The sequence below is a fragment of the Camelus ferus genome, chromosome 11 (assembly GCF_009834535.1).
Source record: "Camelus ferus isolate YT-003-E chromosome 11, BCGSAC_Cfer_1.0, whole genome shotgun sequence".
Taxonomy (NCBI): Eukaryota; Metazoa; Chordata; class Mammalia; order Artiodactyla; family Camelidae; genus Camelus; species Camelus ferus.
Genome location: NC_045706.1, coordinates 5,152,015 through 5,179,400, shown reverse-complemented (window position 1 = coordinate 5,179,400; position 27,386 = coordinate 5,152,015). Strand labels below are relative to the sequence as shown.

Below are 27,386 nucleotides of genomic sequence, written 5' to 3'. Positions count from 1 at the left end.
AGCTCTGGTCCAGCCCAGCGGGGCAATTCTCCCAAGGGCCAGCTGACCCACCAGAGGTCCAGGACCAAGCTTCACCCAGCAATGGGAAGGCACCCACTCCTCCTGCCAGGAAACCTGCATAAACCTCTAGTCCAGCCTCATTCACCAGGGCGCAGGTACCAGAAATTAAAAAAAAAAAAAAAAAAACCAATCCCAAAGTCTGTGGAAGGAATCCACAAACACAGACTAGATGCCACAGTGGGAATGGCCGGACCCTGGCCCCTGAGTGACAAGAGAAGAGTGTACTGCTGGGACACATAGGACGTCTCCCACAGAGGGCCACCTCTCCAAGGTCGAGAAACGTAACTAACCTACCAAAAAATACAAATAGAAAGATAGACAATATGAGACGGCAGAGGAATATCTCCCAGGCCAAGGCACAAAATGAAATCCCAGAAGAAGAAATTAGTGATGAGGAGATAGGCAACTTATCTGAGAAAGAGTTTAAAGCAATGGTGGCAAAGATGTTCAGAGAACTCAAGAGGAGTACAGATGCGCGAAGTTTTTACCAAGGGGACAGCTGACACTCACTCAGCAGCAGGTAAAGCTACGTGGGCGGGCTCTTGGCTGCCAGCTCCCTAAGCTTCCTGCCCGTGGGAGCCCCTGCGGGGAGGGACCTCTGCCTGGAGCATCGCTGCCCTGGCCCAAAGGGAGAATAAGGGAAACAGGAGGGGAGGAACCCAAATCGGTATCTCAAACACTGTGCCGTAGAAGCAAAGGCTCGGTAATGTGAGCTCTCAGCTGCGGGTGTGCCAGCCTCAGCGGAGAATAAAGGAGGCCTGGCCACCCTCCTGCCCTCCCTAGGAGGCCTGTGGTCCCCGGGGCGGCCACCCAGACTCTGAAGCCTGGTCCACTGGCAGCAGGGAGAACTGGATGGCCGAGATCCCTTCCCTGCGGCTCCTCTGCCCTGAGTCATCACCCTCACTGGTTTCCTTCACAAGCAGCAGGAGAGCCTCAAGCTACAGAGTTTATAGCCTTAGGAAACCCCATTCAAGTGGTGCTGTTCTTGCAGAATTCTCCATCACTATTTTCACTTGCAGAAAGAAAAGACGAAACTCAAGGAGGCCAAAAATACACCAAGAGCACCTGTTTCTTAAAACCGTTTGATCTTGCTGATTTAAAAAAAAAAAAGAACTTCAGAAAACAAAGATCTCTGTGAAAGCCACATTCATCCAAAGTAGGAATTCTAGGCATATTGCAATTATGATACGATTAAAATAGCTTGACTGTTTTAATTTTTTATAACATGACAAAAAGCATGCAGGTCAACCCCAGAAGTCATTCATGTGTCCCCTTGGGGTTGGGTGGGGGGGTGAGGGAGGGGGGTTTTTGTTTATCAGAGTTCAAGTGGAGTGTGGTAGTACATAGGAAGAATTCCTCCCAAATGCCTCCCTGAGCATCCCTTAACCTGGTCTCTTACCTGCAGCGGGTCAGGGAGGAAGGCAGGCCAGGAGGGCCCAGGAACGGTTTCCTCGGGGTTTTATCTCCCCGTATCCAGAGTTCTGAAATCGCACTGAAGGGCTGGGCACAGGCAGCCCACAGCCTCGGCCTTGGGCAAACTCTGCTTCTCCAACTGCAGGGTCTCCCCTACTCCATCCCGGCAGGATGGCTTCCTGATTGATGTCTTATCATGTGTGGGGCTCCCCGCTGAACACTCCGTGGCTCTGCCTGCCGGTAAGACAGAATCCCCGTGAATGATTGCGACCTGAAGGCAAGTCCGTGTGCCCGCTGCAACATGAGGCCAAACAAACTGAAACATCGGAGTTTGGAGCAGAGAAAGGTTTGTTGCTGGGCTGAGCAAGGAGGACCAGGGAAACCCCCAACTCCCCGAAGGGTTTCAGCAAAGCATATGTGAAGGCCAGGTGAGGGAGGGAGGTCACAGGGTGCATGATCAGCTCGTGCACAGTCCTCTGATTGGTTGGCGTGGAGGTAACAGGGCAGGTCAGCACTATCAAGGGCGCCAGGAGGTCTGGGGGCCACGTGCTCCTGATCATCAAGTAGTTAATTTCTTCCCTTTGGTGGTGGTTTTAAGCATCTGAGAAACTCAGGAAATACACATGAGATACCATTCTCCGGGTCCTTCAGAGAGGAGCTGCAGCAGAGGATATAGGGAAGGGGTCTGACCCTGCAAGGCCCCCCAGGGTCCTGCTTGGTCACATGATTGTTTGTGTCCTCCCAGAATTCATACGTTAAATCCTAACCCCAAATGTGATGGTGTTAGGAGGTGCGACCTTTAAGGGGTGATTTGGTTGGGGGTGGAGGCCTCATAAGGGGGGTTGGCACCCTTATAAAAGGGGTCCCGCAGAGCTCCTGAGCCCCTTCTGCCCTGCGAGGACACAGCCAGATGAACCAGGGAGCAGGCCCTCAGCAGACACGTTGGCCCGAGATCTCGGACTTCCAGCCCTCGGAACTGTGAGCAATACATGTCTGTTGTCTGTGAGTACAACCCCCACCCAACCCCTCTACCGTGTCTCTGTTACAGTGAGACCGAGACGGTCTCCCCTCTGGGACACCAGATGCGGGCTATAAAGTCCAACACACATACTCAGGCCCCGAGCAGCTCCCCGCGGCCCCCGCGCCCTGCCGCGCCCTCTGCTGGTGGGGCCCTGCCACCCCCCGCTCCTGCTCTCACTCACCTGTGCCCTCGCCACCTGCCCTGTGCAGCCCGTGACTGCTGCAGGGCCGGGCCCCCCCTGCAGAACCACCCTCTTGGGAAACCCTTCCTGGTGCCCCTGCCCCTCAGCCGGGCCTCCCCTCGGGGATGAGGGGCCCTGCAGAGGGCAGAGGGTCCTGGTGTGGGACAGCAGAGGGTCTAAAGTGGACACATGAACAAACACTTCCTTCACATAGTCAGGCCTTTTTCTTTTTGCTTTTAATTGAAGTAGAGTCAGTTCACAACGTGTCCATTTCTGGCGGCCAGTGTAATGGTTCAGTCACACATGTACATACATATACTCGTCTCCATATTCCTTTTCATTACAAGTTACTACAAGATATTGAACAGGTCTTTATTTTTAGTTCCTTTCTATTTATGACAAGAATTACTTGTTCTCCTTTTTATTTTTAATTTAATTTTATTATTATTATTTTTTGAATGGAGGCACTGAGGATTGAACCCAGGACCTCATGCCTGCTCAGCCTGTGCTCTACCACTGAGCTATACCCTCCCCCCAGGTTCTCCTTTTTAAAATCAACTTACTTTTTTTTTTTTTTTAAGAAAAATATTAAGCAAATCATAGCAAAGTGGGCAAGCAAAAGTCCCCCGGGAGGTAGGAGGGTGGGGGCGGTGTAGGCCTCTGCTCTTTCTGTCATCCCTACCCTTACAGCTCTTCTCAGTAGCTGTTTCTTAGTCTGTGGTGGCCCAAACTCTCCCAGGTGGGAGCTCCTGTGGGGCGGTCATCACTGTGTCCCCAGGACCTGCTCGGCGCCCTGGCTCGCATCGGGCCTGCCTGCCCCACTTCCTGCCCTGAGCTGAGCCCCGTGTGCCTCAGGACCCTCTGCTGGGCCAGGGTGTGCATCTGGCTCAGGCCAGAAGCCACTTCCTCATTGTCTGTGGTCTTGGCCCTTGGGTAACAGCTGTGTGCCTGCCTGCGTCTGGCTGTGGCCCTGCCTTGGAGGTTCTCACCAAGTCCACAGCTGAACTCGGCAGAACCTGCTTCGGGGCCCGGGAGTGAAGTTCACCCTTGTCAGTGAACATGTTTGTGAGCCCAGGCTTATTGTCTTCGGGTGAAAGGGCCCGAGAGTGGGTCTTCCGTGACGCCGAGCCACGGGAGTTTTGTGCAGGTTCAAGAAAAGTTTAATTGGGATGGGCCCTGTCCCCACTGCCACTCAGCTGCACCCTTGCACAGGGGATCAGCTGATCTGCAGGCCAGGGACGTAAGCTTGTACCACTGACAGTCCATGCTGTGCGTGGTCCCCATGGCACCCAGAATCGAGGCCGAGTCACCCCATGTGCTCACTTGCTCACTTAACGAACATCTGCTGAGTTCCTACTCTGTTGATAGTAGTAGCTGACATCTATTGCATACTCACCACTGCTCCAAGCACAGTTATCTGCAAATGATAGGCGGTAATTAAGTGAGATAATACTTGGGCTCAATACAGGCTGTCTCTTTGTAGTATTATTGCTTTCATCTCGCTATTATTAGCCCCAAGTGCCAGGCTCTGCCGATAAGATGCACAAGGCTCCCTCCCATCCTGTGGGGCAGTCAGAGGTAATTACAGGACCAGGTAAGTCAGTCCAGGTAGCAGCCCTCCCAGGAGGAAGGGCTTCTGGGAGTACCACAGAGGGTGGGCCTCACTGCCTGGAGACTGAATAAAACCTCACCTGCTGACTTTTGACCCAGGCTGGGATAGCACTAGCCTTGGCCAGAGGGAGAGAGGTGGGGTGGGTACAGCACTGACCTAGGAAGGTTTCAGCTTAGGTGGCCTTTCGGCCCTGAGCAAGTTGTGTATGTCCAGGGACCCGGCAGGAGTAGTGTGGGTGGAGCCAGGTGGAGAGGGGTGCAGGCCCTTGGAGCACCTGTTAGCATGGCCTGTCTGCTGAGAAGCACAGCATTTGCCCTGGTGCGCTGGGTGTGCCTGTGGGGTGGGCGGTGAGCTGGGAGGTGAAGGCTGCTCCCAGCACAGCTTCTCTGGCCCAGGCCACACCAGGAGAGGAGCCACCTGGCTGCCCTGCTGGCCTGGATCTCCATCCAGTCCTGGTATTGGGACACTGATTATTATTCCTCCAGGCAGTTTGAATTTCACCCTAAAGACACATGCAATCATGTCTAACCTCCTCCAAGAGCACAGGGGTATCCACTCAGTCTAGCGGTAAAGGTGGCCATTGTGTGGTCTGCGTGCTGAGCATCATTCGGCTTCTATGTGCTGCTAAGACCCAGAGCCAGGGAGCCCCCATGAGCACTTGTCCTTGAGGACTAGACATCTGGAGGCCGGGGCTGCAGCCCCAGGGGCCCCATCAACCTCCTCAGGTACCAGGCGGGCGTAGAACAACGCCTTCCCCTGCTGCCTCGTAGATGTGCTGCCAAGACCAAATTCACACGGGTGGTTCAACATCTGTGGTCTGGCGTTACAATGACTGGGTTCAAATTTTTTTTTTTTTTTTTTTTGAGTAAAGGTAGATTTACTTAGAGAGATAGCTACTATATAGAGTGCAGGCTGTTTCAGAAGGTGAGAGAAAGGCCACGAGGTGTGGGGACTGTGCTCAGGTTAAAGCAGATGTAGGTACACGCTCCACAGACAGCACGGGCCGTCTCCGAAGACGAGGGGGAGAGAGCGGCTGCCACGAGGCACGCCGTTGCCAGGTTTTTTGGGCTCGGCAGCTTCACATCCCAACAAGTGGGAGGACCATTCCAACCACCCTGGGGAAGGGGGCTGGGTTTCCCAGGAATTGGGCCACTAGCCACTCTTTGACCTTCTGTGGTCAGCCTTGGGACTGTCATGGTGCCTGTGGGTGACTGAGTTCAATCTTGATTCTACAGCTTTTTTTTTTTTTCCTATACAGACTATTTATTTATTTTTATTGACATACAGTCAGTTTACAATGTTGTGTTAATTTCTGGTGTACAGCATAGTGCTTCAGTCATATGTATGCATATTCCTTCTCATATTCTTTCTCATTATAAGCTATTGAAAGATATTGAATAGAGCTCCCTGTTCTATACAGTAGGACCTTGCTGTTTATCTATTTTATATATAGCAGTTAGTGTGTGCAAATCCTGAACTCCCAGTTTATCGCTCCACCCCCTCCCTGCCTTCCCTCCTCGTAATCACAAGTTTGTTTTCTATGTCTGTGAGTCCATTTTGATTCTACTGCTTTTTAGCTGTGAACTTGGGCAAGTAACAGAGAAGCTTTAGGAGCCTCAGTCTCTTCATCTGAAAATGGGGCTAACCACAGCACCAAACTCACGGGTCCCTGTGAGGATTATACACTCTTAGCGCACTAGTGGGCACATTTTCAGTAAATTTGTCACATGTGTTTCATTTGCGAAAGTCAAAACTCGAAAGGACTTCCCAGATTCATCCCCTCTTCCCTCCTAACTCACTTTCTAGACCCAGTTTCTCTCTCCCCAGTCCATCTTCCCTTCTGCCAATAGGGTGAGCTTCCTAAATCACAATCACCCCTCAGCTTGGTGGCCGCCTCCCTACCCCTCTGGCCCTGTAACCCACCCACAGGCGCTGACCTCGGCCATTCCTCACGCCCTTCCTTCTGCCTGGAGTGACACCTCCCATCTCACCTTCTCCCCTAGATGGCCTCCTCTTTGTTGACTTTCCCCGATTCCTCCAGGTGGTTTGAGTTTCTCTTTCCATCGGACACCCCTAAGCCTCCAGGGTGTGGCCCTGTATGTGTATCTGAGACCCTGACTGCCACCCCTGGGCCTGCCCACGGTGGGCTTTTCATGGGTTGACACTCACCTGGACGCCTCACCTGGACGCCTCTGTGGGGGTGAGAAGGAGCCTCTGGCCAGGGGCCAGGCTGCGAGGCTCAGAAGAGGAAGTGTTGCCCCTCAGTCTGAGCTGTCAGGTGGCAACAGCTGCCAGTCCCTGGCTTTCAAGGAGGTCTGGGCGAGGATGCATGACGGCTGCTATGTGGGAAGCCAGGGAGGAGACATTTATTGCTTACAGTCCTGGAAGCCGCCAGTCTGAGCTCAAGGTGTCAGCAGGTCGGTTGCTCCTTGAAGCCTCGCCTGTGGCCACTTTCGGGTGGTGCCCTCACACGGCCTTTCTTCTCTGTGCCTGCATCCCTGATGTCTCCTTGTGCGTCCAAATTTCCTCCTTTTACGAGGACACCAGTCAGATTGGATCAGGGTTCACCCGAATGGCCTCACTTTAACTTAATCACCTCTTTCAAGGCCCAATTCCAAATAGAGTCACAATCTTACTGGGGATTAGGGCTTCAACATACAACAGTATTCAGTGCCTAACAGTGGGTGTCCAGAGGACAGCCCGGATGATGCCGCCCCAGGATGGCGGAGGGCAGATACTCACCATAATTTCTGGTTATCTCCTCACCCCTTGTCCAAAGCAGTGAGCATTTTCAGAATCAGGTACGGGGAGGGTCTCGTCCAAAGACATTTAAAAGGAAGAGGCTGTGAGAACCCCAGAATTTCCCAGCTAGAATAAGTTACCTTTGAGATATCTACCACAAGTCCCAGGACAGCAGTCGCAGCTCCCATTTATGAGCACCGACTCTGACTTTATGGATGCCACTTCCTTCCCCACTATCTTTGTGTTTTCCTCTACATTTTAGGCACTTGGAGCATATTGATAACAATGTTTGAAGGACTTTGCTCATTCCAGCATCCCTGTTGTTTCTGCATTTGTTTCTACTGGTGGATTTTTTTCCCCTTTGCTTATGGGTCATCTTTTCCTGCATCTTTGCATGTCCGGTCATTTTTGGTTGCATGCCAGACATTGTCAACTCTAGATCGCTGGGTGCTGGATTTTATTGTACTCTTTTAAGTAGCATTGGATTTTGTTCTGGCATGGTGACAAGGTACTTGGGCTCAGTTTCATTGTTTTGAGTTTGCTTTTAAGCTTTATTATTCACTAGAGCAGCTTTTAGTTGAGGGCTAATTAGCCCCTCAAGGAAGGTGGGATCCTCCGAAGGACTCCCCTTTTCCACTCTATATTTTGGGGTCTTTCCACTCTGGCCGGAAGGAACATGGACTACTGTGTGAGCTCTGGGAATTACTCAGGGCCTGCTACTTCCTAGTGTTCTTTCCAGAGCCAGCTTCACAGAGTTTCAGTCCACACATGCATAACACTCAGAGACTCAGGGCAGCCCTTCTGCAGATCTCTGGAATTCTCTCTCTGTGCAGACAGCCCCCTCCTCCTGGGTCCTCCGACCTGCAAGTCCTAGCAGCTTTGGCTCCTCTGAATTCCAGCATCTATCTTCAGTGAGTGAGACCCAGGCTTGCTTGAGCTGTCCTTCCTGTGCTGCAGTCCAGAAATCGCCTCCCGGAAGCCAGCTGGGCAGCCATAGGATGTGCTTCCTTCAGTTCCCTTCTTCAGGGACCATAGTCCTGCGTTGCCTGAAGTCTGGTACCTGAAAACCACTGTTTCATCTGGAGGCCCTACCAGTGCATATGCTCTGTGATCATTATCTTATTAAATTTCCAAGATGCTCTAGAAGTCAGACTATTTTAAAAATGAGGAAACTTAGAGCATCCAGGTAACTTCCCCAGGGTCGGACAGGTGTTGCTGCCCAGGTGTTGCTTATGAGTCTGTCTGATTCTGTGACCACTACCCTACACTTTCTGACCCTGAGGGAACCCAGCTTCCAGGGGCAAAGTCTCAACTGCCACAGGCCTTGTCACCCGGATCCAGGGTTCCTTCTATTTCAGGATGCTCCCTGTCCTGCCGGTGTCCTGGCCCCCAGCCCCGGAGCTCATTTCTGTGTGTACTCAGTGTGGGAAAGACTGCTAGGTCTGCATCTATATTCACGGTCACATCTGCCCCCAAGGCACTTGGCTCAGCACGCAGCAACTTCTGCTGAACAAGGTATTCGCCCTATAGTGCTGGCTGAAGTTTAACATTAAAGGTCTACCTTAATGATCATCACAGAGTACGTGGAGCCGTGCACCTGGACCATGAGGCAGAGCCCAAGTGACCGGCCAGGCCAGTCCAGGCTGCTGATTCACAAGCTGGTTTTCAAGTCTCAAGCACTTTCTATCCCCACTTTCTTTATAAAAAATTTCAGACTTATAAAAAAAAAAGGAGAGAGATGAAATACTCATAAACCTGTCACCTAGACTGAACAATCTTGCTTCATCTTTTTTTGTTTTTGCTGTGGTATTTTAAAATAAATTACAAACATTTTTAAACAGTGCAGCATGCATCTCTAAAATATAAGGACTGTTTTTTTTTTGGACATAACCACAATAAATCTATTATTACAGTTAGCAAAATAAATAATTTAAAAATATTATCCAACGTTGGTCCACAGTTTAAAATCTTCTCTTGCCCTTAACATCTTTTAGAGTTGGTTTGTTAAAAACAGTATCCAGTCACAGACCACCTTTGAATGTTATATTTCTTAAGTCGTAAGATCTAGAACAATTCTTTCCCATCCACCCATTCTTTTTCAATAATACTGACTTGTTGATGACACGAGACCAGTGTCTTTGGAAGACCTTACCTTCTATCTTCATCTGACTGTACAGACCTTCCTCAGTTTACAAAGGGGTTATGTCCCAATAAATCCATTGTAAGTTGAAAATATTGTAAGCTGAAGATGCGTTCCATACACTAACCTACCAAACATCACTGCTTAGCCTAGCCTAACGTAAACGTGCTCAGAACACTTGAGTTCGCCTACAGTTGGGCAAAATCATGTCACACAAATCCTGTTTCATAATGATGTTGTTGAATAGTTCATGCAATTGATTGGATGCTGTGCTGAAAATGAAAAGCAGGACAGTTGTCTGGGTGCAGAACGGTTGTATGTGTGTTGCTTACTTCCTCTAGTGATCACGAGGCTGACCCAGAGCTGTAGCTCCCTGTTCCTGCTGAGCATCGCGGGACAGGATCAGACTGTAAGTCATTAGCCCAGGGAAAGGTCAAAATTCAAACTTCGAGGACAGGTTGTACTGAATGCATATCGCTTTTGTACCATCATGAAGTAGAAAAATCTTGAGTTGAGCCATCCTAAGTCGGGGACCATCTGCAGTTATTGTGATGCCATTTAACTTTTTAAATTTCCAGTAAACTGGAATTTAGGTCTAAAGTCTTGATTATACTTTTTGGTTCTGTGTGACATTATGCACTGTGACCCCATGCCTGGTCATCTAATGTGATGTGAAGATCTGCTACCGGGTCCAGCAGGCAGCAGCTAGAAGCCTCACTGCAGACCATGCTCCTCCCCTCTCAGGTGGCCGGCAGCCTGTCATTAAGCCCCTGGCTGAAGTGTGTAAAACGCTCACATCCCTGCGCACTGTCATCCGCGCACCCCCTCTTCCTCACCAGATGGACACGCCCCTGCCCTTCACTGTGCCTTCTGGTATGTCTACCAGGCAAGACTTTGGTGAATTTACCTCCAGAGTTTGCACTGTGAATATGGGAAAAAAAGTTCAAGTTAAAAAAATTAATTTTAATTTTCAAAATCTGAAACTGTAATATTAATTATGCATTTTCATGGCCCTATCTTAAGATTCTGCCACATCTTGGGAGGGGGTCAGTAGTCTGAACTCCCACTGATGCTCAGGACTGGGTCACTGGGAGCCCCACGGGTCACATCTGCAAGCACGGTATAGACCCCAGTCCCGTGTGATGTGACATGGCCCAGACATGTCGACTCAAGAGTTAAAAATGCCAACTTGCCACAACCCCCGGGGCTCCTGGAATTGGAGATGATGCCAGTCCCGAGCTCATGCAACCACGGGGCAAGGAGCCAGGGCCCGGATTCAATTTAGAGCCGCTAGATGAGACCACTGTCGGAGTCAGCCAGGGAACGCCGACAAACCTCTCAGGGCTGCAAAGACCGTGGCCACATGTACAGCTTAGCCAAGCTGAGGCACACATCACAGTAAAAGGACCAAAACCTCACTGTCCTCAACATACGGTTCATAGTCCTTCTGGAGTTTTAAAATTCTGATGGAGAAGTTTATTTATATGACCGTCTTACAAAAGTATACAAATCCCACACCACATTTACTGATATAATTCAGTGGGTCACCTTTATCAGGGTGACAGTGGAAACTGCTCTGGAAAATGTGAACCATGATGTTGTCAAGCAAGGAACCTGGGAGCAGCTTCAGATGAGGAAGCCAAGCATCACTAGATGTCTTCCCTGTGCAGGCATATCTTTTCCTTTGACTCTCAGAAGAGCCCCGAGATTGGTAATATTAGCCCTAGTTTAATGTAGGGGTCTCAGAACCCCAAGGCTTAGAAACAGGAAAGGCCAGAAACGGAAGGAGACGGGGAGGGTGTGGCTCAAGTGGTAGAATGCGTGCTTAGCATGTAGGAGGTCCTGGGTTCGATCCCCAGCACCTCCTCTAAAAATAAATAAACCTAATTTCCTCCTCCCCGTCCACCACCAAAACAAAAATAATTAAATAATACAATAATAAATAAATAAAACATTAAAAAAAAAAAAAAAAAAGAAACCAGAGGAGAACAGTCACACAGTTGACTATGGCAAGGCCAGGATTCCGAGGTCTGCATGGTTCTCAAGTCCCCGGTCTTTCACTACAATGAGCCATCTTCCCCAGTGTGTAGCCGCACAAGCAAAATTGAAATTGGGCACGAGAGATAAGTTCAGTATCGCCAGAATGCTTTCCAGATTTTCTTTGCAGAATTCCGAGTTCCTAATTCTACTGCAGGTTAATTTCCACCTCCCTTTCCCATTGTTCTCTGTGCTTTAGCCGTAATGGTCTTTCAGTTCCTTGAAGGATTTGGCTCCTTCCCACCCCAGGACCTTTGTACATGACATTCACTCAGCAGTTCACCTACCTAGCATCTGCATTTCCTTAAAGTCTGGACTTTCACTTTTTTCACGCAAGCCCATTCTGATCTGAAGTAGGTCATGCCACCATGTCATTTGTCTCTGCCCTACTTCTCCTCTACCAGACTTCTCCTTCAAGGGTCAGAGTCACCAGGCCATGGGTTGAGGGCCTGAGCTCCTAAGGTTTCTAATTTCCACAGAAGGCTTTAAATGCATGCATGAGGCTGCATGTGACTGGAGCCCAGTCCTCTTCCTTCCGTGGGACTTAAGTTCTTTCTCAGTAAAACAAGGCCTGCAACTTTCTATGAATCTGTGATTGATTTCCACAAACTCTCAAGTCATCTGTTATCCTTTGTAGACCAAGTCATTCAAAGTGACAAGCTCTTGGGGCATTCTTGAAGTGTTTAATTAGTCTGCGTTCTTGGTGGATTGCTGAGATTTCCCTGGCTCAGAACGGCCCTGAGGCCAGGTGATGGACATTCTCTACAGCAGAACGGTGGCCCCTCTGGCCTTGCCCAGGCCCTACCGGCCCCCGCCCCAGCTCCACTGCCCCTACCCTAGGGAGACGCCAATCTTCTTACCTTCCTTCCTCCACTCCTTGAAGGCACCCAAGCCACTGGTTCTTGGGGGCATGAGAGAGGAGGACAGCCAGTTAATATTCCATGAAACTAAATTTACTCCATTTAATGGGCTGCCTTCATTCTGAGGCTATCTCTTTCCTCCCTTTCTTAGTTTTAACCTTTCCATTCTTTTCTGAAATTATGGTAAAAATAAGTGAGGGTATGTGTGTGCTATTTTACGTTTTTCTGTGGAGAAATTTGAAGCCCCATCTTTTTTGTTTGTTTGTTTTGTTAGGGGAGGTAATTAGGTTTATTTATTTTTAATGGAGGTCCTGGGAATTGAACCCAGGACCTAATGCATGCTGAGCATGTTGTCTGCTCCAGGCCTGGCCTGGGGTTTCCTTTCCCCACCAACGGATCTCCCCACTTCCTCTCTTTCCCCACTTCACAGACCTTGAGTCCTGCTCAGCTAGCAGAAGTTTCTAGAGGACCAAGGAGTGAGGTCTCTGGGCCATAGCTGGCCTTTGCCGGCCTCTTCCTCCTTGCCTTTCTCGGAACCTGCACGCCTTCGCACCCAAGCAAGAGGTCACTCTCAAGAAAGCATTCCCGGAATGTCGCTGCGCCTTCTCTTCCTAACCCGCCTTGGGTGTCGGTGCCCAAGCACTAGGAGCCCACCCATCTCTTGTTATACTCATCTCCTCTGCACCCCTAGCTTGGCTAGTCTAGTGTTCCCACCACCCAGCCACTGGGTAGGTGCTCAGTTAATATTTGTCAAATGAATGAATGAACCACGTGCTCCAGACGGCTCCTCCCTGGGAACCTGCGGGTTTGACCTGCTCCTGGCCTCTCCCACAAGGCGGAACCCGAGTTGGGGACATTACATCACCAGGCGCGGGTCTAACTCCAGAGCTGTGCAAGCCGCAAGCTTCACAAATTGCAAAGGATCCCCTTGCCCCCACCTCCCCCGCGCGAAGGCGCAGCCCCTCAGTGTATGAGCTCCAGTCCCCGGGAGGGCTCCCCGACGCCAAGAAACTCGGCGGGTAATGAGGAGACGGCGCCCCTGCGGGGGTGCCCCCTTGGTGGAGGTGTCCTGGGCCACGACCGCGGGGGACGGGGGGGGGCGCGGGCGGCGGGGTCGGGGCGCGAGGGCGGGAGCGCAGTCGGCCGCCAGCCGCCGTCCCTCCTCCCGCCCGCGCTCCCGGCCTTTCCCATCCGGCCCGCGACGCTCCGCCCGCCCCGTCCCACATGACACCGCCTCCGCCGCAAACTTTTTCCACCCCATCCTGTCGCGGCTCGAAAGGAATGGAAAATGGCGGCCTAGGCGCGGAGTTTCCTGGCGGAGCAGCAGCGGCGGCGGCACCATGACGCGCTGGGTGCCCACCAAGAGGGAGGAGAAATACGGCGTGGGTGAGCACGGCCGCCGCCGCCCCGCTGCCCCGCGCGCCGCGCTCCGGGGCCGGCGGGGCGCGGGCGGGGGCGCGCGGGAGCCTGTTGCCGGCGGCCCGGGCGGCGCGGGCGGGATGCGGCGGCCGGGAGCCCGCGTCTCCGTCCCGCCCGAGTGTCCGATCGCACCCGGTCGGCCGGCACTGCCCCCTCCGATCCTGGGCGCGCGCCCTCCCCGCGCCCCCTCCGGAGCCCGGGCGAGCCGGGCCGGGGACACGCGAGAGCGGGGGGTGGGGTGGGTTGTGTCATAGCCCGAGAGTGTACCCTCCGACATCCAGTGGCGGAGCCTCCCGGGCTGCCCCCGACTCCTCGGTTGTATTCTGCCCACAGCCGAAGCCTTCAGTTTGGCCGGGCCCGCGGGGAAGCGCCGGGGTCATTGTTCTGCCGCGCCTTTTTGTTTTTCGGAGAAAGTTGTGCCCAGTGTCTCGGGCTCCGGGTAGATAGTTTCGAGTTGCAGTGATCAAAGCGAAGAATTGTGCTCTGCCCTGGTGGGAAGTGGCGTGCGCGACCCGGGCGGGCCGGCCCCTCGCGCCGCCCTGGACGGTGCGGGAGCCCCGGACCCCCGCGGCTGAGCGCTCCGGGGTCCGCGGGGCCGGAGGGAGGGCTGGGAAGGGCGGGGGCCTGTTTTTGCTCCTCTGCTCTTTGTCGTTTCCTGAGGGGAGTAGGGGGAGTTGTAAGTTTACATTTCGGACCAAGTACACATTCCAGAGAGCCAGGCTTTCCTTAAGGGCAAAACAAACAGCCCTCCCCGGGGCCCGGTGCGCGCGGCTGCCCTGGTCGCGGGGATTTGCAGCCCGGCCTGCCGAGGCCTGTGGGTTCCTGCCTTCTCTCTAACTTGCCCACCGGAGGCTTCAGTGTGGACCCGCCGCTGCCCTCCCCATCCTCACGTCTTCCCGGTTAATTTTCAGTCTCTCTTTCCTCCTGCTCGGCAATCCAAAGAGGTCCTTGACCACCTCCTCAGCCAGGCCGGACTCTGCCCGAGTTTAAGGCCTTTTGTAACCTTGGCCTTCTCTCCTATGGCAGGTTGCACCCTCCTGGGGTTCCCGCTCCTGCAGCCCGCCCGCCGCCCCTCTCTCCTGCCTCTGAGCCTTTGCCCTGCAGTGCGGGGTGGACTCCCGGAGTGTCCTGTCCACTCCCGCTGCTGCTCTGGTTCAGTCCTGGCCCTCTGACTTGGGGATGCCTCCTGGGTGTTTGTAGTCCCCAGGGCCCTCTGTTTTCTTTCTGTGATTCCTGTTGCTTATCTGCTAGGTGTCAGAGGCATGGTGGAACTGGCTTGGACAGTGGGACAGTTCTAGTGCCCTCTGGGCCCACACTGGCTTGTACCACATGCGGGGCTGCTTCAGGACCACGGAGGCTGAGTTCCCTTCCCACCCCCGGTTTAAAGGTGAGGAATCTGAGGCTCAGACACATTCAGAAAGGTCAACAGCAGTGGGCTTTCCGACTGCGGCTGAGTTTGTTAAGTAGCATCCTGAAAGAGATGGTTTCAGTCCAGAGAGACAGTTCCCTGTCAATCTGCCCTTGATGAGGGAAGTTCAAGGGTGCAGATTCCTGCTGGGACAACTTCAGGTGTGTGGTGGCACTGGGGGTCTGGGCTGTGGTGAGACTGCTGGGCTGGTACGTGTGAGGAGACGGCTGAGGACAGACCCTCTGGGAACGCAGGGCTGAGAGATGGAGGAGGGGCTGGAGCACTGAGAGAGGCAGGAGGCGGGCAAAGGACAGGAGAGTGACCACCCTGTGGTGAGGCTGGGAGTATCACTGGTTCCTGCTGAGGACTTGCCCCCCCTTGCAGTGAGGACTACCGTCCCTTCCATTTCACTGAGGCAGAGGGCAAATTAAGTGCCCACCCAGCTCACACTGCTAGTAAAGGCTCCATCCTGAAACTGAACGCTGGCTGTGGCTCTGGAGTTCACGTTCACTCCCACTGCACTCACCAGGAGATGGGGGAGGGGCTTCTCTTTGGGACACCTGGATGGTGTCAGCGAGAAGCCTGCAGAGGTAGATACCTGTAGAGTGGCTTGGCTATTGTGTCTAGAGACCAGAGGGGCTGTTCACAAGTAGCGCGAGCGGGGTCTCCCCACTGGGGAGGCGGCTGGGGGCAGGAACATGGCTGTGTCCCTCCGCACTCAGTCACATGCCTTCCAGAAGCTTTGCTAGCACTCACAGTGGTGACTTCTAACATCACACCTTTGGCTAGCACTTTGGTTGTAAGAAAACTCCATGTTGGAAAGTTTCCAAAGAGGAACAGTATCCTGGGTGGTTTTGCCAGGCAACTGTAGGAAAGGTGTGCGTGGCTGTCAGGCAGAGGGGCGGGGTGTTCTGCTTCATTTCCCCAGGTGAGACAGCTGAACTGGGTGGAAATGACAATGAAAACACAACTCGGCACCAGAAGGAGCTTTAAATGACTAGAGCCCCCTGTGGGGGAGGGCACACAGATCTGGAACCCCCGATTTGGGGTGGTGGGGCTGGAGGGGGAAGCCAAGGACGCACGCATCAGGCTCCCCCCTTGTCCGGGTGTTTGCTTGGGGGAAGAGTCAGCTGGTTCTCAAGAAGGGTGCTGGCTGGGAAGACGTAGGTGCTAGGAGTAGAGATTCATTCCCACGAGCTCGTTGGCTCTTTCTGCCCAAGGGAAAATTACTGGAGCTCCCCCTTACCGTCCACAGCGATTTGGGGCGGGGGGAGCCTCACAACAGGGCTGTGTCTCCCTGGATGGGCTCTGGTGGGCCTGTGGGCGGGTGGTGCTTCCACTCAGCCACTGACTTGGCCTGTGAATGAATCACGAGGGGAAAGAAAATGGTAAAACTCCATCTCATTTTGAAACATGAATCACAGCTCATTGTTTGCAAGTACTTAGAATCTGTTAGAAGTATTGTTTGTAAATGAGACACTTCAGTTATTTATTTATTTTGTAAAATCGGGCAAGGAGTAAACAGCTGATCTGTTGCTTCCTCAGCAAAGGCAGGAAATGCTGCTTCCCCAGGAATCACTCCCCTAGAAGGGAGGTGGTGACCTGTGAAATTTACCACCCTGTTTATTTCTCCCCTTGGGCTTCAGTTTGGTGGTCATTGTTTACAGACTTGGCTTGTTAACACAGGCATGAACTTTGACCTAGCTGTCACCCGGAGGGGTTGGGCCAGATGAACTTTTCCATCACCCCCCAGCTTGGCAGAGTTTTAAGTGTCAACACCAGTGAAATTGTGTTCGAATGGATCTTGTTCCTAAGATGAGGTGAAAAGATGCAGCAGATCACGTCTGAGGATGGTGTGCGCACATCTCAGGGATGGTGGGGGAGGCAGAATAATGGCCCCCCAAAATGTCCACGCCCTAGTCCCCAAGACCTGTGACTATGATGTGGGACAGGGCAAAAGGGACTTTGCGGATGTGATTATGGTTATGAACCCTGAGATGAAGAGATGACCTTGGATTATCCACGGGGGCCCGCAAAGCAGAGAACTTTTTCTAGCTGGTCACAGAAGAGAGAGATTCTGAGCCTGGGAAGGGGTCCATGCACAGTTACTGGCCCTGGGATGTAAGTAAAGTCCACTTGCTAGGATCAGAGGCCTCGGAGCTAGAGCCAGCCCCATCTGACAGCCAGCAAGGAAATGGGGCCCTCAGTCCTACAATCAGAGCTGGATTCTGCAAGCCCCTGAAATAAGCCTGGGAGGATTCATCCCAGAGCCTCCCACGAGAGCCAGCCGGCCAACACCTTGGCTTTGAGACCCAGGGCCACTGGGTGTCCTGACCTGGAGAGCCGTGAAATAACGAAAGTGGGTGGTTTTTCAACTGCTCAGGGTGTGGTGATTTGCTATGGCAGCAGTAGGACGTGGTGGAGGTGGCGTGGAGGAACAGCCTTTAGCTTTGTTGGGAAGCAGGTGGAAAGATGTCCTGTGACCTAGGTGTGCCCTTCACTCCAGGCAGAGCTCAAACAAGGGGTGTGGGCATTGGCAACGAGACCTTTTTAACTCCTGGCTCCTAGTTGTTCCGTGGCCCTTGAGCACATTACTCCTGCTTTCTTAGCCTCAGTTTCCTCATCTGGAAAGTGGAGCTAAGCCTGCCTACTGCAAAGACGAGTGGGGATTCACGGAGATACTGTCCTCAGAGCATGAAGCTCCAGGTGTGAGATTAGCCAAGCCCTTGGTTGAGTGGTGCTTTTAGTAATTTTTCATTGATAAAGCACAGTTGAGGAATGTGGTGACAAATGATTTCCTGTTAGGATTTAACAGCCGTGGTGGCAGAGGAATACTTTTCTTCCAAAGTTGGTTTCTTTAATGGAGGTTTGCTCCCATGTTCGGGGAAAGTGACATTTGCTTGGTGTTGACATTTATGACGTGTGTATTCAGATTAGCTCTGAGTGATGAGAATTGCTTGGAATAATGTAATATCCCAATAAATTTGGGAGTGTGGGAGTTGCAAGAGAGATCCCTTTTGTTGTCTAGGGTAGCAAGCAAGCTGCTGCTTTTAGGAAAGAAAAATTAGATTTGATCGTAAGTAAATAGAAACGCATTCACTGGGGTTGCAGAAAAACCAAATTAGGGCATATTGTATTTCTACAAACCTGATTTTACTTTGGAAACATTATAAAAATTTTAAATTTATTGTTGTGCCAATGTTTGCCCAGAATATCAGACGTCTTATCAGGATTGTCTTAGGGTGTGTGGATAGTTCTTTCTCTGTGGTCTTGTCACCTCTGAGGATGCAGGTAGTGAAAACATGATGGAAAGAAAAAAAAAGGCAGTGTGTGTCCTGTGCGGGATACAGCAGAGAAGCCACAGTTCCTGGGCCCCAGAGTGCCTGCAATTTCTCTCTTTCTCTCTCCTTTCTTTTTCTCTGCTTTCCATCCTTCCTTCTTTTCTTCCTTCCCTCTTTCTTCTCTCTTTTTTCTTCATTAAACTTTGGATTTTCAGATAATTATAGACATGGTAGTTGTAAGAAATCACACAGAGAGATCCCTTGTGTCCGCTGTTCGTTTTCCCCAGGGTTGAGAAACTGCAGCACAACATCAGAACCAGGATACTGGTACAGGCAAGGTACAGAGCATCCCAGGATCCCATCACCTGGAGGACTCCTCCGAATGTCCTTTTGTTGCCACACCCACATCCGCTTTCCCTCTTCCCTCAGGAGTAATCCCTGGCAACCATTAATCTCTGTTTCTAGAAGTTTACAGTTTCAGGAATGTCACATGAATGGAATCTTACAGTCTGTAACCTGATTGGATTGCCTTTTCTCCTCATGACTCTCTGGAGAGTCATCAGGTGGCTGTGTGTATCGAGAGTCTGTTCCTTTTTATTTCTGTGTAGTGCCCCATGGTATGGACGGACCACAGATGGTTTAACTATTCACTCATTGAAGGACGGCTGGCTTTTAGCTGTTACGAATGAAACGGCTATGAACGTTCACACACAGGTTTTTGTGCGGACGGAAGTCTTCCTTTTCGGGAATAAATGCCTAAGGATGCAATTGTTGAACTGTACGGTGATTGCATATTTGACTGTTTAAGAAACTACCAAACTTTCCCTGAGTGGCTGTACCATTCTTATGTTCCCACGAGCCGTGCATGTGTGATTCAGTGTCTCCGTATCCTCGCTGACATTTGTTCTTCTCCCTCTTGTCTGTTTGAGCCAATCTGAGAGATGTGTCATTGGGGTTCGAATTTGCGTTTCTCTAATTGCAGCCCACCCTTGAAGAAGATCTTGGTATAATTTGGGAGGTGAGCCTGTGCTGTGATGCCGGGGAGGCTGCTGATGGATTTGGTGCTCGTGGGAGGGAGAGCAGGAGCAGGGCCGCCGAGCCGTGAAATGGTCCAGTGTGTTAAGGGAGGGGCCCCGAGTCCAGTTTGAAGAGAAGCTCCCGGGGTGGGAAGCCGGTAGACAGGTCTGACTGTGCGGAAATACGCAATGCTTTACACATTGGCTGACTGCTTGCCAGATGCTCACTTCTCAGACTCCTTCAGTCTTTTCTTCAAGTCGTTCTTGAGAAAATCTTCAGGGCAGTAAGCAGTGAGGAGGAGGCACAGTTTCATATAAGGGACTTGAGCATCCACAGAGTTTGGTGTCCACAGGAGTTCTAGCCAGTCCCCCGTGGATGCTGAGCGATGAGGCCATTTGTCTGCTTCCTTCAGGGACCACACTACTAGGTGACTTAAACAGCAGGAATTTATTTTCTCCCAGTTCTGGAGGCTAGAAGTTCACGATCCAGGTGTCAGGACCCAGGGCTGCTTCCTTCTGAGCCCTCTCCTTGGTTTATAGATGCCGTCTTCTCGCAGTGCCTCACGTGGTCCTCCCCTGTGTGTGTCTGTGTCCTAATCTCTTCTCATAAGGACCCCAGTCGTACTGGACAAGAACCCACCCTGATGGCTTCATTCTACCTTAGTTGCTTCTTTAAAGACCCGTCTCCAGAGACTGTCGCGTTCCGAGGTACGGGGGTTAGAGCTCCAACATCTGAATTTTGGGGGATACACATCATCCCGTTGTAGTATGACCGTCATGACCAAAGACATTTCCTCGGGAGTTCCGCTCGGCCTTTGGGAACCACCGTCTGGGTGACTTTCTCTGTCAGGTGGTGGGTCCCCAGTGCTTGGTGGGTGCCTGGAAGGGGAGGGGCGGGAGGTCACAGTGTAAAGCCTTCCTTCCCTCCACGATGCCTAGTTTAAGGACTCCAGCTAGTTTCTGTGTTCAGACCTGGAAGTTCCTTGTAATCAAATTGACAACAGGACAGTAAGACAGGTAGTTTGGGGCCTGAAAGGAAGCTGCCTAGCTTTGAAGTGTGGTCCTACACATTTTGGGATGCGGGAGAACCACTCTTCCTCAGGGGCATCTCATCAGGCCCCACCTGCCTGCTCACCCCCGTGAGTGTCAGGAGACTGAGACCTCCTGCTTGGTAGATTTCCAGTCTCTTGCCAACCGTGTTTTTGTGGTGCCAATAGAGTGGCCAGGCCCACGCTGGATCCGGAATCCCAGCCCTTCACGACGGCGCGGGGGCTGTGGGTACCAGTATTGCTGAAGAACTTCAGGGGATGGTCCTTACCTTGTAGCCTGGGAGGCTGGCTCCTCCAGCCCAGTCACACCAGGCATAGCTTGCATTAGCCCAGGGCGGTCAAGGGTGCTTTAATTTCAGGAGCTAATGGGTCAGGGGAGGGTGTTGGCTTGTGACAGATTAATGACACAGTGCATCTTGATGATCATTTATAAGCACCAGCGTGATACGAAATTTAGCTGCTGAACCCAGGTGCCCTAATGCCTTCAAAAGATAGGTGGAGTCACCCCAGACAAGATACCTTCTAGGCTGTTTAATTTTCATTTGGGTTCCTGAAGGAGAAAAGGTGTTTTCTTTTAGCATACAGTATGTGCCAAAAGACCACAGGTTTGGGGTGGGAGAGATCCTTCTTGCAATCTCAGCTCCCTCTCCTGCTAGCCAGGTGGCCTTGGGCAAGTTGTTTACCTTAAGCTTCTCCTTTGTAAAACTGTTGACAACACCAGTCTCCTTGGGCAGTTCTGGGGATAAAGAGAGAGCCTAGCACCAACCTGACCCCGGTCTGCTTGGTAAAAGCTAGTTTCGTTCACTGTTGATTGTAAGTAGAAGCCTTGTGTTCCCTGAGACTGAACCTCTAGTTAGTTCGGGTTCTGCCGAGCCTCCCAGGCTGACTGGGGGACTAAAGCAATTTGGGTCCTTCTCAGCCCCTGCTTGTTGTAGGCTGAGGGTGGAAGATGTGGAGAGATGTTTAATGGCTTCCCTAGGATTTTCATGTTAACTCTGAGGTCAGATCAGCAGTCGGAGTTCCTACTGATTCCCAGGGATCTGCAGGGGACCAGATGAAGGCAGATCTCTGAGGTTTCCCCGGAGACGTCTCTCATCAAAAACATGACTCAGAGTCTTCATCCTGGCCCACTCGCTGTTTACAGTTGCAGTTTGCTGCTGCCTTTCCTTGGTGTGATACAAAGTTTATATGCTGTCTAGAGTGCTTTTGTTGAACTTACTTGGATATGTTAGGGACACTTTTACGTGTAAGTATAACTCCCGTGATTTCCATTTTGAATGAGGATTGGCTAGCTGCTATAACAAACAGCCCCACCATTTCCCTGGCTTCCTACAATGAAAGTTCATTTTTCCTCATGTCACAGCCCCAGAGGGTGGTAGGGAGGGAGTGCTGGGGGCCCGGTTCCATCTAGTCATCCAGGGACCAAGGCTGATTCCATCCTGTGGCCCCACCCTCCGCCAGGATCTTGGGCCCCTTGCCTTTTCACTCTAGGATGGGGAGAGAAAGAGAGGAAGGACAGCTCACAGGAGCTTTTCTTCCCAGCTGGGGCTGGAGGTGGTGTCCACCCTTCTGGTCACATGCTTTTGCCCGGAGCTCAGTCCCTGTCCAGACCCATTGTGTGCCCTGCAGAAGGGGACCATGCGGATCTCCTCCACGTGTTCCCACTGGTACTTATTTTCTATTGATCGGGAAGAGCTGTGATGGACCCCTTAGCATTAGGGGCACTGAGCATGGGATTGTAAGACCCCTTTTAGTCCCTGAGAGTCTCTTAGCAGAAGGGATGTCCAGACCACTACAGAGATGTGAAGAGATGGGAACGGGCACACGTGCCGCCTTCTCCTCGGATGTGGATTCTGCCACCTACGTCCTGTAGGTTTCAGGGTGTGCTTCTCTGTGTACTTAACCCAGAAGGGTGCTGGGGCAGGGGGGTGGACTGTGAACATAAGGAAAGCTGCTTTCTAAATCGGTCCTCTTCATCTTTATTGGCAGTTCCTAACCTCACACCCTGAAGTGTACGCGGTGGCCCCTGCAGACCCAGCTCCTGTGTCTGTTGAGTTCTTTTGGCGTCGGAAGATAGTCACTAAAGCCTGCTTATGAGAACTGTGTCTTTGTTTCTAAGCGATGGCCTTTGTGTCTTTATCAGAGTGGAATCTTCGTTTTCTGAAGCAGCACTTGTCTTTGTGACTAAGCATGCACCGGAGAAGGCTATGGGGGTAAGCAAGGGTAAAACTGTAACTCAGAGTGGAGTCAGGGGACATGATGGTGTGGGAGACTGGATCAGGAGTCAGAACGCCTGGAATCCAGGCCAGGGCACAAGACTTAGTGCTGGCTGATTGGCCTGCCGGAGCCTTAGCCCCCCGCCCCCCGCCGCCCCCTGCCGCCCCCTGGAGCTGGGAGGAAACAGCTTGTGCTCCTGCCAGATGATGGATGCAGAAGAGCTTTCACAGGAACACGTGCTACTCAGATTCCCTTAGTGTGTCGGTGTTAACTTATTGTAGAGAAAACATGCAATTTCTCGTGATGGTTTTCATTACTTTTTTTATTGGAAAAGGGCAGCGTGGCCTCGTGAGCTTTACTTTTCCTGAAGTTTTGGAATGTTTATTTTGTTTGTAACTAGACGAGTTGTCTGGTAACTGATTAGCATCGTAGGCATGTCTGCTTGAGCCACTCACCTGGGCTGTTGACCCTGCAGGTAGAGGTGAGTCGTGATGGAGCGAGCATGTCCCAGCTTCAGGGACGAGCGCCGTGCCCGTCCAGCACAGGGAAATTAGCGAGAGAAGGAAACGGTGCCTTCGCACAACTCCTTCCTTCCTTTCTTCCTGTTTACTTGCCAGCTTTGATCGTAGGCATTGGGAATCCAGAGTCACTTCTGCCTTATCTCCGCTCAGGCTAGATTTTTGCCACTAAATGAATTAGAGAATTAGAGAAAACATCTGTGGTGTTTGGAGCTTTGGGGGTTGCAGGGATGTGGATCTGTTTTTCACACCTAAACCAGCGTGTTCCGTTTGCCTTCTCCATCCCAGCTCTCCGGCTCTCTGGTCAGACTTCTGAGACTGCGGAGGCTGCCGCCTGCTTAGAAGCCCTTTAAACATGCCCTTCCTGGCCTTTTTGGCCTCATTTCCTGCTCCCCTCCTGTCCCGCCGGGTGCCTGGCTGGTCCCAGGTCACGGTCTGCAATTTCCTGTCTTAGCTCGATAGGGTCTGTGCCAGACTCAGCTCCTCTGCGCACCCCCGCCCCCATCCCTTCTGGGATTGACTGGTCCCTTTGTTCCCAACCTTGGGCTGCAGGATAGGGGTGTGTGAGGACTGAGGGCCCAGTGAGAATTGTCCTTAGTCTCCAGGGCCTGGGAGTCTTGAGGGATGAGGGAGGGGAGTGGTGTGGAGAGAGTCTGGGGAAGGGGAGGCACTTCACAGGCTTGGGGAGTCAGGATGGAGGAGACAAGAGACCAGCCTTCCCCAGAGCTCACGGCACTCTGATTTCCCTTCCATTTAAAAAAAAAAATTTTTTTTGTCCAAGTATTTTTTTTTTAATTTTAAAATTTTTGTGGGAGGGGGCTAAGTAGGTTGATTGATTGATTTATCTTAATGGAGGCGCTGGGGATTGAACCCAGGACCTCATGCATGCTAAGCATGCACTCTACCACTGAGCTATACCCTCCTCCCTGGTTTCCCTTAATTTCGTCCACTGGAGTCCCCTCCAGCAGATTCTGGGCTGATGGAGTTGTGTGGCCAGGAGCATGAGTCCTAGTCATGGCTGCAAAGCAAGGGGCCTGGAGCAGCTGGCCTGAATGTGGGGACACCAGCTTTGCCCAGCAGTAGCAGCCGCTGCCCAGGAGCAGACCTTTCTGAGGCTCAGTGCCTTGTCCCTCGAATATTCAGTGACATCACTGCAAAGCAGGAACGTCCAGTGGAGGCTGCCCCATCCTAGCCAGGACCGTAGTGCCAGGTCAGACTGCTCCAGGGGCAGCCCCTCTGGGCCCCAGTTTGCTCCATTGTGGACTGTGTGGATGGCACTAGTTTCCACCTCACAGAGATGCTCAAGGGTTAAATGAGCGAGTTCATGTAAAGCGGATTTCTTGACCTGTGCACTGTTGACATTCTGGGCTGGATGCTTTTTGGTTGTTGGAGGCTGTGCCATGCAGCGCGGGGTACTTGGCGGGGTCTTTGGCCTCTACCCACTAGATCTTATTAGCAGTCCCCTTCCTTCACTTTTGACGACCTAAACTAGGTCCAGATGTTTCCACGTGTTCCCTGGGGGCCGGATGGCTCCCTGCTGGGGACCACTGGTGTAAGTGAAGTGCTGGGGTAGCCCCCACCCCCTGGTCAGCATGCTGTAGCTGTTTGCTGTAGTGTTAGGGCTGTGTTGTTAGAAGCAAAGCCTGTCTTGCGTATTTAGGAGGAAAAATTAGAAACCTGCAGGACTTGTTGCCCAAAACGTGTGCTTTGGGCAAGAGGATGAGGAGGAGGGAGCCTGGCGGGGTGGGGGCTGGGGGGCACAGCCTGACACCTGGGCTGTCTGTCTAAAGATGGTCAGAAGCCAGCCATGTTTCTTCTTTCCGAGAACAAGCAGCAGTTTAGAGGTCAGGGCCTAGGAAAGATGCAGATTCCCTGGGGAATTATGGACCACGCTCACTATTTTGTCTAAGAAATACCATTCAGGCTGCCCACCGACCTTCATAAATATGGGAACTCGAGCATTCGCTCTTGGAGTTGTGTTTGCTGGAATAAAGGCACTTATCAAGACTCGTTTTTTCCCCCCAAAATAATAACTTATCTTCTGTAACATAATTGACTTTACCAGGGGCAAATAATGATTTAGCAGGAGGGAAATGTGATTATTTTTCTTCCAAATTGCTGTGCTTCTATTAACTTCACAAGATTTATTTTCAAGTCCTTCGAACATCGTGTGTGTTCTGCTGCCTATTTTTCAAAGGCAGGAAAGCGTCTTGGTCCTCCAGGCCCTGTGGCCAAGCTGCCAAGTTTCTTCAGATTGTTCATAGGGGGTACTGCATTGGGGATCAGCCCGGAGGGGCCAAGGGGAGGGGGTGATGGGGATGGGAGCCCATCTTGGGGACTCCCAGGTGCAGAAGGGAAGACGGCTTGGTTTGGCTGACCTTGTTGTCTGGTGGTATTTCCATCCTTACACTCTGGCACATTCCACCCTGCGTGTTCTGGCAGTGCCACGGTGCCTTTGCATATGCCCCTCTGTCTGCCTGGGAAGCCCCTTTATTTCCCTTCCACCTGTCCAGCTTTTCCAGGCTCAGCGCAACTTGTAAACCTTTTCTTGACTCACCTGGGCTGTGTGAGGGGCCCTCCACCATGTTACTCTCTGCAGTTCCAGAACATGCTTCTACTTTGGAGAGCCACTGGTGTACTTTTACTCATGTCCCCTGTTGGACAGAGAGCCCTTGGGGACAAGGGCTGAATTGTGTTTGTCTGTTCTCTGCACCTGTGTGGTCCCAGGCACATCTTGTTGAATGGAGGTGAAGGGACAGAGAGATTGTATCTCAGCCAAGTGTCAGGAGCTAGTTTGAAAGCCATGAGTCTCTTCTTGGTGGGGATTCATATCCCTGGATGGTGGCCACTTCTAGGACATGTGGCAGATTCAGCTCAGGAAGCCAGTGGGTGATGGGGTTATCAGCCTTAAAGCTCCCCCACCCTTGACTGTTGGGGGGCTGCCCCAAAAGTAGCTCTGTCCTGAACCAACGTGGATGAACGTGGATACCTGGTCCCATGCTGCCTACATGTTTGGTGACGTTGGGGGGCCAGGCAGCTGAAACACACACCTCCCTTCACGGGTTCCTCAGCTAACTGGGGGCATCGCCAGCACTTGTGTGACTTTATTGTTCCTAGAATGCCCTGCTCTGCTTCCCCCTCTTCTCAGCACTGATACAGAACGACTTCTCAAGTCTCTTTAACGTCATGTTCCGATAACAAGCTTTCCTAGTCCAGTTGCTGGCGTGGTTGATCCCAGGGACCGGATTAGGCGGAGGGAGAGTTGAAGGAAAGCGGAGGTTTGAGAAGGGAGAGAGCGGTGAGTCCTTTTGGGGGCTGTGGGACCCCAGTGAGGCTCTAAACAGCTTTCAGGGCCTCTGATCATTGGTCAGGTGATGGTCTTGCCGCTGCAGACAGCGACATCAAAGTAGATCGTCTGTACTGAAGTTTTTGTAATTGTAAATCGTTGAACAACTAAAAGGAACAGTAAGACGTTCCTGTTGAGAATAGAGATCAGTAACCTTTTTCTGTAGCAGGTTCAGGTAATAAATGCTTTAGGTCTTGCAGGCCAAGAGACAAAACTGAGGCTACTACGTTGGTGTTTATATAAATGTTAAAACAATGGGCCCATTTAAAAATGTGAAAACTGGGAAACAATTTGGGAGTTCCTCAAAAAGTTACTTCAGGCGGGAGGGCATAGCGCAGTGGTAGAGCACGTGATCAACATGCTCGAGGTCCTGGGTTCAGTCTGCAGGACCTCCATTAAAATAAATAAATAAAAACCTAATTACCTCCCACTGCAAAAAAAAAAAAAGGTTAATTCATAGAACTGTCGTGTGACCCAGCGATTCCACTCCTAGGTCTGTCCCCAAAAGAACTGAAAGCAGGTGTTCAGAGAAGTCCTTGTACACGAAGGGTCACAGCAGCACTATGAACAGTACCCCAAAGACGGAAGCAGTCCAGAGGTCCATCAGTGGATAAATGCATAAACAAAACGCGGCGTGTTTATATAATGGAACAGTATTTCTCCATTAAAATGAGGGAGAACCTGATACACGCTACAACGTGGATGAACCTTGCAAATATTATGCAAAGTGAGAGAAGCCAGACCCTAAAGGACATCTATCTTACGGGTCTCTTTCTGTGAAATGTCCGGACTAGGCAATAGAGACAGATGGCGGATTAGTGATTGCCAGGGGCTGTGGGGGGTGACGGAGAGTGACTGCTTGATGGCTGTGGGGTTTCCTTTTGGGGTGATGACAATATTTTGTAACTAGATGGAGTTGGTGGTTTTGCAACATTGTGAATGTACGAAATGCTACTGAATTTACCCTTTAAAATGGTTAATTTTTTTTTTTTTTGGATCTTGATGATCAGCTTTATTTTAGGGGGAAGTAACTAGGTTTGTTTATTTATTTGTTTATTTTTTGATG

The 27,386-nt window shown here is 51.5% G+C and overlaps 1 protein-coding gene across 1 annotated transcript in view; it reads left to right on the top strand.

Moving 5' to 3' along the window:
• The first annotated feature begins 13,283 nt into the window (after positions 1–13,283).
• The window catches only part of DOCK1 (dedicator of cytokinesis 1), a 484,302-nt gene continuing 470,199 nt past the window's right edge, over positions 13,284–27,386 (top strand). Inside the window, 1 exon segment of the mRNA XM_032490663.1 lies at positions 13,284–13,452. Coding sequence (XP_032346554.1) covers positions 13,407–13,452 — 46 coding nt within the window. The 5' untranslated portion in view covers positions 13,284–13,406.